General features: G+C 37.1%; 1 protein-coding gene and 1 long non-coding RNA gene across 2 annotated transcripts; both read left to right on the top strand.

Moving 5' to 3' along the window:
• Window positions 1-542: 542 nt before the first annotated feature.
• On the top strand, window positions 543-14,949 carry LOC126378972 (pyrimidodiazepine synthase-like). The gene is made up of 6 exons (XM_050027536.1): window positions 543-709; window positions 2,955-3,128; window positions 3,854-4,020; window positions 9,439-9,541; window positions 9,894-10,027; window positions 10,749-14,949. The coding sequence occupies exons 1-6, from the start codon at window positions 682-684 to the stop codon at window positions 10,866-10,868; spliced, it is 726 nt and encodes a 241-aa protein (XP_049883493.1). The 5' UTR covers window positions 543-681; the 3' UTR covers window positions 10,869-14,949.
• LOC126379053 (uncharacterized) lies at window positions 5,046-8,330 on the top strand. Its single transcript, XR_007568232.1, has 2 exons — window positions 5,046-5,301; window positions 7,967-8,330. It is a non-coding gene; the product is annotated as an uncharacterized LOC126379053 (long non-coding RNA).

Below are 14,949 nucleotides of genomic sequence, written 5' to 3'. Positions count from 1 at the left end.
CATGAGATGGTCTTTTATGAATGCTCACATGCTTTGGTTCCTCAAGGCTTCACTCAATGTAACAGAAATGTCACATACCTTAAAATGTCAAATAAATACGTAAAAATAAATATTTTCAAATTTCTGAAAAATACGTGTTTTTTTATTTGTTGAAACCTATCATATTCCTAAGAATCTTTAAATTATATGATCATGGGCTATAAAGGGTTAATGCATAGGTATTTTGAGGGTTTTGAGACTTTTAGACCTAATTATTTACTTAGAACAAAATAATGTATAAACTGAGGATTAAACAGATTTTCCGAACAATAAAAACGAATTAAGTACCCATAAACTTAATAAACATGATATTTTTATATAAAAATGTCCTTCAATAAATTACCTCATCAATCAAATACGAAATTATTTTACTAAGTAGGTAAACGAAAGAAATATACCTTTTAATACTGGCGGCCTTCCGATCGTAAACCTACTAAATATTGTAGTCTTGGCTCTCCGTATAATTAAACGTAGTGTTTTTGTATTTTCAATTCGGTCGCGTAACAGATAACCGGGTCACGAATTCACGATGACATCATACTAAGCTTAATTTTAAAAGTGACGTACTTTTACCATCCGACGATCAGTGAACCGCACATCTTTGCGCGATTAGAACTGTTTAAAAACGAACAATAGTGAAAAATGTCTTATTATCAAGAAAGAAATGCCGGTAAGTCTAAAATTATGTATGTTTTCACTTATTTATCATAAATTCTGTAAACATTCGTGTTAGGATCGCATTAGAATCTTGTTAGATCGATCTCTTTGGTAACCACCGCATTTTAGGGTTAAAAATAATGCGAAAGAAATTAAAGTTAACACCCCGTAATAAAATGGCGTTTTTATTTGCTTGAAAATCAATAGAATCACTCATTATTTTTATTTAGAAACACTAAATAGGCACAAATAAATTATTTTTAAAATCTAATTTACATTATTAGCATGTAGTTTCTTGGAAATAACTTAAAAATAAATTAGATATCCATCGAACAGCTGTTTATCTGGGTCAAATGATGTCATTTTGCATGTCACAAGACGTTTAGTTAGTGCACTTCGCTTGCATTTGGGTGTTTTATTAGTAACACGCCAAGGTCTTTATTTTTATGTGTCCTAAATTATTTAAAAAACTTTAAAAAAGGGATTCTGTCGTTTCGAAAGTGTTGTGCCATCCATTATTATGGGCCATTTATCCATCTTAGGACTTCGTATCAAAAGCGGCTGCGAGTTTTATTAGATATAGGTAGCTCCTTGGGACTCTGCCGTCACCATTTGGGATTTTGGGCGTGAATTAATGCACCTATAATGTTGCTACGATAAATAATTGGTCCCTAAGATAAAAAAAAAACTAAATAGGCCATTGACCTCAATCTGCAGATGTAGAGATGTATGTTATTGCAACATAGTTTCTGATTATTGAAATAGCACAATTTTAAATTATAAATAACATAGTTCTCTTTCTCTCTTTATTTAAGAGCTGCGCTCTTGTCGGTGGAGTAATCGCCATTCCTGTCTTCTTCCCGCCAAATCCTTCACCTCCTAATACGACACGACCTGCACCTTCTCTTTTATTTGTTTCATAAATGTTCTCCTAGGTCTGCCTCTTCCTCTCTTCTCTTAAATTTTTCCTTTTATGTTTGTCATAAATGAATCGTGTCGTATCAGGTGGCCAATCATATAACATGGCATCACGCCTGTATCCCTGAAGGGGTAGGCAGTAGTGTCATCATCTAGAAAAAGAAAGAAAGAAAAGAAAGAAAAAATATTTATTCAGCATACAAGAAACATTATTGTATTTATTATATTAACTTTAGTTTTACTTTTAGGTATTTATTTATTTATTTTTTTGTTGCACCATCCCGCATCCAAGTTGTAAATGTTTGTTTCCTTTTGTTGGTTGCCTGGAAGAAATTGCTCTAGAGCAATAAGGCCGCCCAAATTGTACTGTATTCATGTGTTATGTCTGATTGTTGAAATTCTAGTTCTGTGCAATAAAGTATATTTGATTTGATTTGATTTGATTTGAAACATATTTAGGTAATTAAATTATTTAATAATAATTATACATAATGCCGAAACGGCTTCAGCTCAGCAAATGTCACGCGTTATCCCGGGGTCCGCTTACCTGAAGATTTGCCAGGTCCGGTTTTTTACAAAAGCGACTGCCTGTCTGACCTTCCAACCCACGAAGGGAAAACCAGCCCAATACAGGTTAGGTCGCATACCATCCAAACGCATTTCTCGGGAAATTCTCGGCGGGTTTCTTCACGACGTTTTCCTTCACCGCTGAGCACGTGGTAATCATTTATGGACCAAAAATATAATTCGTAAACAATTTCGAAAATCGTTGGTTTAGGCCCATGCTGGATTCGAATTCGCACCAGTTACCCGACAGTAGGGCTACCATGGCTCGAAAACTTCGTGTAATAAAAAAAATATATATTAATTGCAAAAAAAAATAAAAAAAAATATATATAAATAAGACCTTTAAAGTAACGTTACTTAAAAAAAAGGAAAACATAAAATGAAGAATATAAAAAAAATAACAGCCTCCGTGGTCTAGTGGTTAGAGCGTTAGGCTCGCGATCTGGAGGCCCGGGTTCGATTCCCGATGGGGACATTGTCGAAATCACTTTGTGAGACTGTCCTTTGTTTGGTAAGGACTTTACAGGCTTGAATCACCTGATTGTCTGACAAAATAAGTTGATTCCGTGCTTCGGAGGGCACGTTAAGCCGTGGGTCCCGGCTATTAGCCGTAAAAATACCTCCACCAACCCGCAGTGGAGCAGCGTGGTGGAGTATGCTCCATACCCCCTCCGGTTGATTGAGGGGAGGCCCGTGCCCAGCAGTGGGACGTATATAGGCTGTTTATGTATGTTATGTTGTAAAAAAAAAATAAAAATTTTTTTTTATTCCAGGTCCCGTCCCGCCCCCTGCTTTGCCCCACGATAAGGTGCGTCTATACCACGTTGACATGAACCCGTACGGCCACAGAGTACTCCTGATCCTAGACGCCAAGCAAGTCAAGTATGAGGTCTGCAAGTTGGATCCTCTACGGCTGCCTGACTGGTTCCGAGCGAGGAATCAGAGACGTAAGTGTAATACACAACCACTTAACACAACTTTGTGGGTTTGACGTCACCAGGATTTGTACCCGGTTAATGGAATGAGGAGCTCGGTGGCGCAGCGGTAAACGCGCACGGTCTGCGATCGTTGAAGTTAAGTAACTTTCGCAAAGGCCGGTCATAGGATGGGTGACCACAAAAAAACTATTCATCTCGAGCTCCTCCGTGCTTCGGAAGGCACGTTAAGCCGTTGTTCCCGGCTGCATTAGCAGTCGTTAATAGCCACCAATCCGCACTGGGCCCGCGTGGTGGTTTAAGGTCCGATCTCCCTATCCATCTATAGGGAAGGCCCGTGCCCCAGCAGTGGGGACGTTAATGGGCTGATGATGATGAATGGCAATAGGCTCGCCTGTAGATGTAAAGCCGGGTTAAAACTATTCAGAACCCCGATGCTGACCCCGCCGGCGTGGTTGACGATTTCCCTCATTCAGCGCTTATCGCTATCGACCCATTAGGGTCGATTAATCCTTTCAAATATTCTTGAGAGCCGAGGTTCGCGTCCAACTGGGCACCCTCAGGCCTGTTGAAACGTTGTACCGGGTGAGAGCCTTCAGCGCTCCCCATTTGTCCGGCCAAGTAGTTAATGCCATCTGCGGCAAATCTACAATAAGTCACGTCAAAAAAAGAAAGTGACACATACGAGCTTTTAAATTGCCAAAGACGATATTAAAATTTTACTTTTTTAATTCCAGTCAAAATACCAGTCTTGGAAATACCAACGGAATATGGCGATAAATGTTTGTTCGAGAGTGTCGTCATTTGTGATTACCTGGATGAGAGGTATCCGCGCCACCCTCTGCACTCCAAAGACCCTTACGTCAAGGCTCAGGACAGACTTCTTATAGAGAGATTCAACGAGGTAAGCATACCATAAACCTATCTATTTGCTAACATAAAAAAAAGGTTTAATACGATCTACTCTGAACCGACGTGCGTGTATGAAGTGATTGATGAATGTGGAGGAAGCAAGCGAAGTGTGTCAGGATCGAAGCAAATGGAATTCTATAGTCTCTGCTTACCCCGGCGGGAAATAGGCGTGAGTTTATGTATGTATGTATGTATGCTAACATAAATACGTAAACCCTATTATAAGATTGTAACGCCTGCCGCGTTTTACTACTGAGTGTAATTGCTCTTGTTTTTCTGTTAGGAACTATCAAAAAGTTATCATTGAAAACACTTAAAAACTACTGCTTAAAACTAAAATATTATTACATAAATAAACATATACTAATTAATTTAACAAAACATATCTATTTACAAAATAATTCCGTTAATATTGTACGACTTTAATAATAATAATTATCACATTGCGTAGGTAGCCGTACCTACATTCCACAGCCGAGCCGTTACTCTTCCGGTCGGATGTTCGACACAATCCTTCTGCCTTTGTAGCGAGAACACCTCGATTACTCGTATATTTTTTAAATACGTTTTTTTACTAATTTTGTCTACGATATAATAATTTATAGTGTTGTGTTATCCCCATTAATTGGGTAAGTGTAGCAATTACTATTTTTATTAGTTTAAATATCAACGTAGACTAGTACATGCTTTCTTTGTTCATTGCATGACTGTCATTTTTCATAATCATCGTGTAAATGTATTTTCACGCTTTAGTGCTTATTTTATATCATAATTAGCAATCTTTTATGTTCAAAACAACATTTAAATTGTCAATTTTTCTAAATTAATTCTACTTAACCAACTTAAAGTTATCTTTGTACCTAAGTACTTTCCTTGTTTAAATAATTCTTAAATGGAACAATATTAATGTACAAAATACGTTTAATATCGTTGCTATTAAAATTATTCAGCTTAAAATATTCAATTTTACTATTTTTTTAGATAGTTTTTTAAAACAACTACCTACCATAAATTTATCTTGTTCTTTGTTCTTTTTCTAAATTTATTTTGCTAAATTCACTTTTATTGTGTGTAATTTGCTGACAGCCACATCTTAGATTGCTAAGCTTGCTTGCTATCCACTTCCCATCTTCAATCAAGCTAAGGAATCGGCATGTGGCAGTCAGACTGGGAATTCGGACAATTCTTGAAATGACTAATTCCGGGTTCCAGGGTTCACCCTTCGAGTTCAGCAACCGCAGGACCCACTACCGGTCCTGTACTTACCTGCACCGTTTCACCCTTCGAGTTCTACAACCGCAGGACCCACTACCGGTCCTGTACTTACCTCTACCGCTTCACCTTTCGGGTTCTACAACCCGCTGGATCCACTTTCGGTCCTGTACTTACCCCACCGTTTCTGCTGCCCTGCTGCGCGCGCCGGTGTACCCCGTGTCGTCGTGGGAAGAGTTACAGGGAAGTGGTAGTTTTCCTACTGCACCAAGGGTGCTCAGCCAGTATCAAATTACCTGCGACCCAGAGATCCGATCTATGTACTTGCTAGGGATTTAATGAAATAAACTTGGTTTAATTTCTATATACCGTTTTATTTTCCCTAGTAAGTACAACCTATTTGATTCGCGTGATAAGAACGTGACAATGGCGCCCAACTAAGGAAATACTGAGCTGAGTATCCTTTTTGCTGGTTTTAGCATTTTTGGTCATCTTTGGTGTTGGTCTGATTATTTTGTCTAGCTCTAAGTGAATTGTAACTGCAACTTTTGTGTGCTGTGGTTGCTTTGTGGGAATACCTTACTATTTCTCTTTCAAGGTGATTGCATACAATTAAAAACTCAAAATCGAACCTACCACATCGCACAGAAGGAAATCTTTGATTTTGCACTGCCAACCTCTGTCTATCCCTGTGTTTTAATTGTTGTGTACTTTTGATAGTAGCATTTGTTTTCTTGTTATTTTCCTTCTGCCGTTTGTTGTGTTTTAGTTATTAAGACTTCAGGTACTTGCAACACTTACTCAAAAAATAACTATTCAACTAAACTAATTACAATTTAAACATAAAGTAATAGAGATGTCTCGTCCAATTAAATATTTATCACTTCAGAAAGATGAACTCCTTTATGAAGAGGTACATGGCATGTCAAGGATATTAAACTTACAAACTATTCTAAATAATTATATCTAAACTTTTACCTAACTAAAATAAAACTTTCTATATTTACAAAACTTCCTTGCTGGGATGGAAGTGAGAGAAAAACATAGAATCCCCCAGCTGCTTACTAATTCTCGAGCAGACTGTAAGAGTCAGTCAAGAGATTGATGTGTAATACCATCAAACGCCTTAGGCCTGCCAAAAACTTAAATCTTGAGCATGGCATGCGTCTTCTAATATCTTCTAATATTCTCTAAAAATACCTTACATACTACCTTAAAAAAAAAAAAAAACTAAAACTACACTTACTAAAACTATACTAAAAAATCCAAAACTAGCCTAAAACAATGTCTTACTTACTAAAACTACCTACCGTCTTAAATATATTTACTTATATATAGTATTTCTAATTTTTTTTTTACAAAAAAAAAATATTGAATCTCCAGGCCCTACCCCTAGGACATTCTATTTATTTTATCTTCGGCCCTACCCCGAAGATAAGAAAATTATACTATAAAAAGAAAAAAAAAAACGGTTACCTTAAATCTCCTATTGATTACGTGTGAGTACTAAGCTGCGGTTAAAAGTCTAGTACTCTTTTTGGAAAGGACGCAGTCACTTAAAACTAAATAAGATAACTGTTTGTGTGTGAAAGGGATGAAAGAAAGTAGGGGGGTGAATGGAAGGGTTGAAATGAATGTGTACCACGTAATTTTTAGAATAGTCAATAGTAAGAAGGACAGACTAGCTTACATTTTAGTCAGTGGATTTTCTTAGCGAAAATCCTACCCAAAAAAGGGGGGTATGTAACGCCTGCCGCGTTTTACTACTGAGTGTAATTGCTCTTGTTTTTCTGTTAGGAACTATCAAAAAGTTATCATTGAAAACACTTAAAAACTACTGCTTAAAACTAAAATATTATTACATAAATAAACATATACTAATTAATTTAACAAAACATATCTATTTACAAAATAATTCCGTTAATATTGTACGACTTTAATAATAATAATTATCACATTGCGTAGGTAGCCGTACCTACATTCCACAGCCGAGCCGTTACTCTTCCGGTCGGATGTTCGACACAATCCTTCTGCCTTTGTAGCGAGAACACCTCGATTACTCGTATATTTTTTAAATACGTTTTTTTACTAATTTTGTCTACGATATAATAATTTATAGTGTTGTGTTATCCCCATTAATTGGGTAAGTGTAGCAATTACTATTTTTATTAGTTTAAATATCAACGTAGACTAGTACATGCTTTCTTTGTTCATTGCATGACTGTCATTTTTCATAATCATCGTGTAAATGTATTTTCACGCTTTAGTGCTTATTTTATATCATAATTAGCAATCTTTTATGTTCAAAACAACATTTAAATTGTCAATTTTTCTAAATTAATTCTACTTAACCAACTTAAAGTTATCTTTGTACCTAAGTACTTTCCTTGTTTAAATAATTCTTAAATGGAACAATATTAATGTACAAAATACGTTTAATATCGTTGCTATTAAAATTATTCAGCTTAAAATATTCAATTTTACTATTTTTTTAGATAGTTTTTTAAAACAACTACCTACCATAAATTTATCTTGTTCTTTGTTCTTTTTCTAAATTTATTTTGCTAAATTCACTTTTATTGTGTGTAATTTGCTGACAGCCACATCTTAGATTGCTAAGCTTGCTTGCTATCCACTTCCCATCTTCAATCAAGCTAAGGAATCGGCATGTGGCAGTCAGACTGGGAATTCGGACAATTCTTGAAATGACTAATTCCGGGTTCCAGGGTTCACCCTTCGAGTTCAGCAACCGCAGGACCCACTACCGGTCCTGTACTTACCTGCACCGTTTCACCCTTCGAGTTCTACAACCGCAGGACCCACTACCGGTCCTGTACTTACCTCTACCGCTTCACCTTTCGGGTTCTACAACCCGCTGGATCCACTTTCGGTCCTGTACTTACCCCACCGTTTCTGCTGCCCTGCTGCGCGCGCCGGTGTACCCCGTGTCGTCGTGGGAAGAGTTACAGGGAAGTGGTAGTTTTCCTACTGCACCAAGGGTGCTCAGCCAGTATCAAATTACCTGCGACCCAGAGATCCGATCTATGTACTTGCTAGGGATTTAATGAAATAAACTTGGTTTAATTTCTATATACCGTTTTATTTTCCCTAGTAAGTACAACCTATTTGATTCGCGTGATAAGAACGTGACAAGATGTTAACTCCAACCTCGAAAGTTAATTGTACTTATTCTATGTAGATAGTTCTTGTAATTATTTATTTTGTTAGAATGCACTTTCACTCACTAGCCACAAAATTTTCCTGTACCCAAAGGTTGCCTGGAAGAAATTGCTGCATGAGCAATAAGGCCGCCTGTTGTGCTTTCCTGTATAATGTTGTCCTTATAATAAATAATAAAAAGGTTTATTTCTCCACTTAAAACACAAAATAAAACAAAAAAAATTCTTAGTAGGCTAACATTGTTATATACAAATGTATTTTAAGGGAGCTGGTGCTTGTAAAAAGATTTCCCTTGTACTACAGGTCACCAGGCCCCAACCCTTGGTAATTATTTAATATATTCTAATGTGTTACTAAGTAGCTACAAATATTAGAGAAATGTATTGTAGGGACACACAGTGTATTATTCCTAAAATCGGAGTCAGCAATTCTGTGCGGGCGCAACGGCGCCAACCAGTTGTTTCCCATACCGCGCTCCCTCCACTCGCGTCAGTAGCCTGTTAATTATAATTATTTCAATTGTTAAAGAACCTAATAAATGTGCAGTGCGTGAACGTTAATCTGACTTCTTCTTTATCTCCTATTAGTCCAAAGTAATAGAATACATATAAAACCGTAAAGTATAATTATATAATTCAAAAAATATATTAAAAAAGAAAACAGAAATAAAGGAAAAACTGACAGGAACCTTCGACATACGCAAGTGTGTGTGTGTGTGTGTGTGTGTTCTTCTGGGCTATTATTGCTGGTACCCAACAGATAGCCGTCACCCGCCATCCACTTCTATAACAAATTAACTTTATCTTAAAATTAAAAAAAATAACCTTATCTCTGTATTTTGTGTCCATTGTGCTTACAATAAAGTATTTTATATATCTATCTATCTATCTCGACTCCGTTCCTTTGAAGTGACCTTAAAAGGCTTATTACCTTACCCACATATCGACATTTTTATCACTGTCATTGACATCAATTTTCATCAATATGTGTACTTAGTATATATATGTATTTTTTTCAGCTCATAAAAGGCAGTCTAGAGTGCTTCGATACTAATTTCGCGTTTGGCAGTGAACAAATTATACAAACTCTGGACATATTCGAGAAAGAGTTGGCTACTAGAGGTAAGTATTTTAATATACACTCCATAAAAAAATCTCGTTGCTACTGCGTGACACCATACCGTGTATATACGAGCGAGACGAACAGCGAGCACCCCCTCACTCGTTAGTAGTTTACGACAGAATTATGTTGACAGCACACGTCAAAAGGTTTGCATACCAGCGAGATACCTTTTTGATTCGCCCGGGTTGTTAATTCATTTACACATTCTTCCTAAAATTAAGAGCTGTCAATCATCCGTCCCTTTCATTTTCGGTGGATAAGAAAATGACAGGTATAACTTAAAGTAAAATTAGGAGGTGTCTGCGGAAATCGGGGCCAATATAGTTATTCATTATTTTTTTTGTGTTTCAGGCACATTATACTTCGGTGGCTCTCGACCTGGCATGCTGGATTACATGATCTGGCCGTGGGTGGAACGTCTGTACTTGCTGCGCTGTGTCAATGAGAAGAAATTTGACGAGAAACGCTCACTCTTTCCTAACTTTGTAAGTTACTTACTTACTCTGTTCTTTTTCTCTCCTCTGACACTAGGGTTGATGAGGTTGGTACTCCACCTCACAACCCACACGATAGAAGAAGCCGCTGGAGGGGAGCGGAGAGTTGCCGTTCTATACTTAGTCATCATCATCATCAGCCCATTAACGTCCCCACTGCTGGGGCACGGGCCTTCCCTATGGATGTATAGGGAGATCGGGCCTTAAACCACCACGCGGGCCCAGTGCGGATTGGTGGTTATTAACGACTGCTAATGCAGCCGGGACCAACGGCTTAACGTGCCTTCCGAAGCACGGAGGAGCTCGAGATGAAAACTTTATTTTTTGTGGTCACCCATCCTATGACCGGCCTTTGCGGAAGTTGCTTAACTTCAACAATCGCAGACCGAGCGCGAACTATACTTAGTATTATTCCTTATTCTTTGACGCGAGTTAGATTGTCACTTGGTTTAACTTGGTTGCTTGCTTGGTTTGGCTTGGTGTGTTGGCTTGGTTAATGTAATGTGTGTATATTTTAATGTTGTAAATGTATATGTGTGTCGTAGATTTTACCTAAATAAACTTTGTTTTTCTCTTTTTGGGCGGAAGGCAAGTGGGAAACCACTGCCCTTTTTTCCCTAAAAAGTAGCATGGAAAATGCTGCAAAGAGCATAGCTCTTAAATTGATGATGATGAAACTTTTTTTTATTATTTTTTTTTGTTTTTTTTTCAGGCCGATTGGGGTGACCAGATGCAAGTCGACGAGATTGTGAAGAAGCATGCCAACTCGCCTGCGGAATACTTTGATTATTACAAAAACGCTAGAGCACATTCCATGGGTTTCTATTTGTAATTTAATACTTAATTGTTATGAACGGTTACATCGAAGCTTAAAATACCTATTATAGCCGTCCTTCAAATAAAAACACTTTGCACTGTTTAGTTATTTACTCAAGAAGTTAAAACTATAAAAAATAAAGAATACTTATTGTAAAAATAAATCAGTGAATAAACAAATTAAGCAAATTAACAACAAAAACTATGGCGAGCGGTAGCGAGCGGGCGGGCGGACAGTACGCTTATTTGGCGCGCGATTAACACCAATAGGTGGCGCGTTTATTTTACTCGCTATACTATGCTTAAATTGTAAGTGTGTTCATTACACATACTGCCTTATTACAAAATTAAGAAGATTAACTATTTGGGTTATAAATGATGGTTCATAGAAAGTAGTATGACACATTGGAATCGGAACGTCCGTAGACGTTCCGTCGTTGAAAGTGTTAATGAAGGGTTTTACTTCTAACTTGCTAGGGACAGGTCCGATTTTCATGATTTTTTTTCTTTTCTAAGGGTAGTTTGTATATAAGTAATTTAAAATCAGAAACATCTTGAATCCTAAGATTCACCTAGTAGTCATGATGGGGACCCTTTTTTTTCGCATAATATTGTTTGTTAATTAGGCATAACCGGTTAGGCATATTTTTTTTAGTCATACGTCTTTTGTCATAATGGTTACTTATCATACTGTTTTACTTAGCCTAATGCTCGTTAAGCCTAATGATGTTTGCCCTATTCTTGTAGGTTTATCACATTTAACTTGGATACCATAGTGTAATAGTAGGTTAGGGTGTGGCGGGCCCTAGGCCGCCAACATGTTTATTTAAATAAGTAGGTGTGAATTTATGCTAAAAGTGTTTATGGTTTATTATATTATGTGTAAATAGTTATGCCTAATGCATTTATGCTTTTATGCGTAACGATTATTAGGAATAGTAAATATTATTATGCCATGAAAATTTATGACATACAATTTTATGCAACAAAATAGGGAACCGTCATGATGGTGTTCAATAATCATTCATTTCGGACTTTCAACGGCACGCATCTCATTAATCTTTATGATTTACCACTGAAACTAATATTCTAAGATGTTAACTCGAAATTTCCTCCACTCGACTCGACCTCAGCTGAGCATTTTGGTATTTTAAACTGACATATACGCCCTCGACTTGAGGACTTTACTCACTGGAGTCGAGCATATCAGTCTATAATGCTGTCATGCCGCCTTGAGACGAGGTTCGCGCCCAATTGGGCACCTTCAGGCCTGTCTTAAACGTTGTACCGGGTGAGAGCCTTCAGCGCTCCCCATTTGTCCGGCCAAGTAGTTACTGCCATCTGCGGCAAATCTACAATAAGTCAAAAAAAAAGATGCTGTCATGCCTTACTGGAGTAAACTCGAGTGGAAGTTGAGGTGATGAGCTGAGTTCGAAGAAGACCTTGAGGTTGTGTCAACTGAAGATTGAGTTTAGGAAGGTTTGAGTTAATATCTTAGGATATAGACCCGTCTGGTGAGAGGCATGATAAATGCTAAAAAACAATTACGTTTACACCTATCTCAAGTGCGATCACAAATGTTTATAAGTACTAATATACAATTATGTCTATATTTTTTATAAATATGTTGTTTCGTTTCTATATTTGTTTATAGCACTTTTTTGTTTGTAATGGTGTTGATTTCAGTACGGTCACGAGCATTAATATGTACACACTTTGGTACCATGTCACATTAACTTTTTTGACAAATTGAACTGTAAGTCTTACTAAATATCAAATATGTTAGTGCGACAGAGTCCTAAACTGGGTACATTATATTGCTCATGACTGTACACACCATCTTATTTTATATCAATTTATTATACCTGTCGTTTTCTTATTCGTCAAAAAGGAAAGGGACGGGTAATCAACAAGCATAAAATTTATGCAACACATGTCAATTTTAGGCAGAATCAAAATTGTACATTGGCAATAGGCCAATAGTAGTATGACACATTGGAATCGGAACGTCCGTAGACGTTCTGTCCTTGAAAGCTGTCGAGTAATACTCGACAGGATTGAAATGACAGCACCTGACAAATGGGTTGCATACCAGTGAGATGGCTATTTGATTCGCCCGGATTAAGTCATTTTAAAATTAATAGCTGTATTAGCTGTCAATCATCCGTCCCTTTCCCTATCGGTGGATAAGAAAATGAGTGTAGGTACTTCTAGTTTCATTTATTACGTTTTGGTTGAAAAATCTTGATGTAAAGCATTTCTTGCATTTATTTTTATATTTTCACTTTACTATTTAATAATACCTACCCAATATTATTATATTGTTTTTTGATATTTTTGTTGCAATTAAAATGTACTTAATTAAAATAAGTTTAATAAATAAGATCCCGGATTTTGGCAGCCCTAAGTTTTGTTTAATAAATTTAAGTTTGATAGATCTTACGGTGGTATTAATAAACTAATCTCAGCTTCGAGACTGCCCTCAAGATCATGTCAATGTGACAGTTCTTATATAAAAACAGGGGCTTGAGCATGATCTTGAGGGCAGTCTCAGCTAAGATTAGTATATTAGTATCACCCTTAGACTATTTCAAGAGTTTTTAGAGCTATCAAACTTAAACTTAAATTTAATTAACCCCTGAGTTCTAAAGGCGTTAACTTGAAACTTTCTCCACTCGACTCTGCCTCAGCTGAGCATTTTGGTATTTTTGAGGACTTCACTCACTGGAGTAGAGCATGTCATACTGCCAACATAATAATACGAAATTAACGACGTCATGTTTCCAGTTAACCTCACTGGAGTATTCAAATTCAAATTCAAAAATATCTTTATTCAATAGGTAACATAGTTACATTTTGAATCGTCAATTTTTGCATAACGAACGTCTCATCCGCCTAAAACTACTGCAGCTTCTCACAACCTGTATAGCCGGGGAAAAGAAGCTGCAAGAAAAACCTCGGCACAGGGCCCCAGACGTTCCTTAAAAAAAAAATAAAAAAATATTGGTATACAATTGAGTAATTTAGCTGCCTAATATCAGTTCTCAGACAGTTAATCCCATGCAGTAAACTGGAGATAAGGTTGAGGCGCCGACTAAGAATATCGATTTCAACCTGAGTTATAGAGGTTTCCCTTGAGGTCACCTCAACTGAGTACGGAGTCGAGAAAGATGTTAACTCGAACATCTAAGAAAGGGCTTAAGTTTAGTAATTTGTCAAAAACAATAAATAAGTACTAAGTAAGTAAGTAATTACTAAGTTGAGGAGCTCGGTGGCGCAGCGGTAAATGCGCTCGGTCTGCGATTGTTAAAGTTAAGCAACTTTCTCAAAGGCCGGTCATAGGATGGGTGACCACAAAAAAAAAGTTTTCATCTCGAGCTCCTCCGTGCTTCGGAAGGACGTTAAGCCGTTGGTCCCGGCTGCATGCAGTCGTTAATAACCATCAATCCGCACTGGGCCCGCGTGGTGGTTTAAGGCCCGATCTCCCTATGCATCCATAGGGAAGGCCCGTGCCCCAGCAGTGGGGACGTTAATGGGCTGATGATGATGATGATGAAGTAAGTAATTACTTATTCGTTTTTAAAAGATCTGCGTTTGGAATGGGGGACTTTCCAGCCTCCGTTCTCCAAAAAAATATATATCAATCACGGAACTGTACTGAGGGGTTAAAATGGCCACATCGAAGCAATTCTTCTAAGAAAGTAATTGATATTTTGACATTTGTTTGCATTGCGCACTTACTTTTATATGCGCAAATGTTCAACAGATCAACGCATCTTTTATCTTTGTTTTCAGGTTAGTATAAATGATGACCCTTGTTATTACACTCGGGCACAACACATCTTCCCCTCATTATTAAATTCTGATCAAAATAAATAAAAGCAATATAAGTAGGAACATAATTCTATAGGCACATAATGGTGATCCAAATACCATACAATGCCCCTGCCATAAGATTACATTTTTAAATAATTATGTACCCGAGTAATGAGATAATAGTTAATTTATTTTTTTTATTATTTAGGGAACATAGCCTGGATAGGCCCTCATTAAAAAAAAAAACAAAAATACTTCGAAACGTCACAATTTTTCTCCCG

Source organism: Pectinophora gossypiella, chromosome 27 (assembly GCF_024362695.1).
Source record: "Pectinophora gossypiella chromosome 27, ilPecGoss1.1, whole genome shotgun sequence".
Lineage (NCBI taxonomy): Eukaryota > Metazoa > Arthropoda > Insecta > Lepidoptera > Gelechiidae > Pectinophora > Pectinophora gossypiella.
The sequence above is the reverse complement of the archived record's forward strand: the minus strand, read 5'-3'. Positions and strand labels throughout refer to the sequence as shown.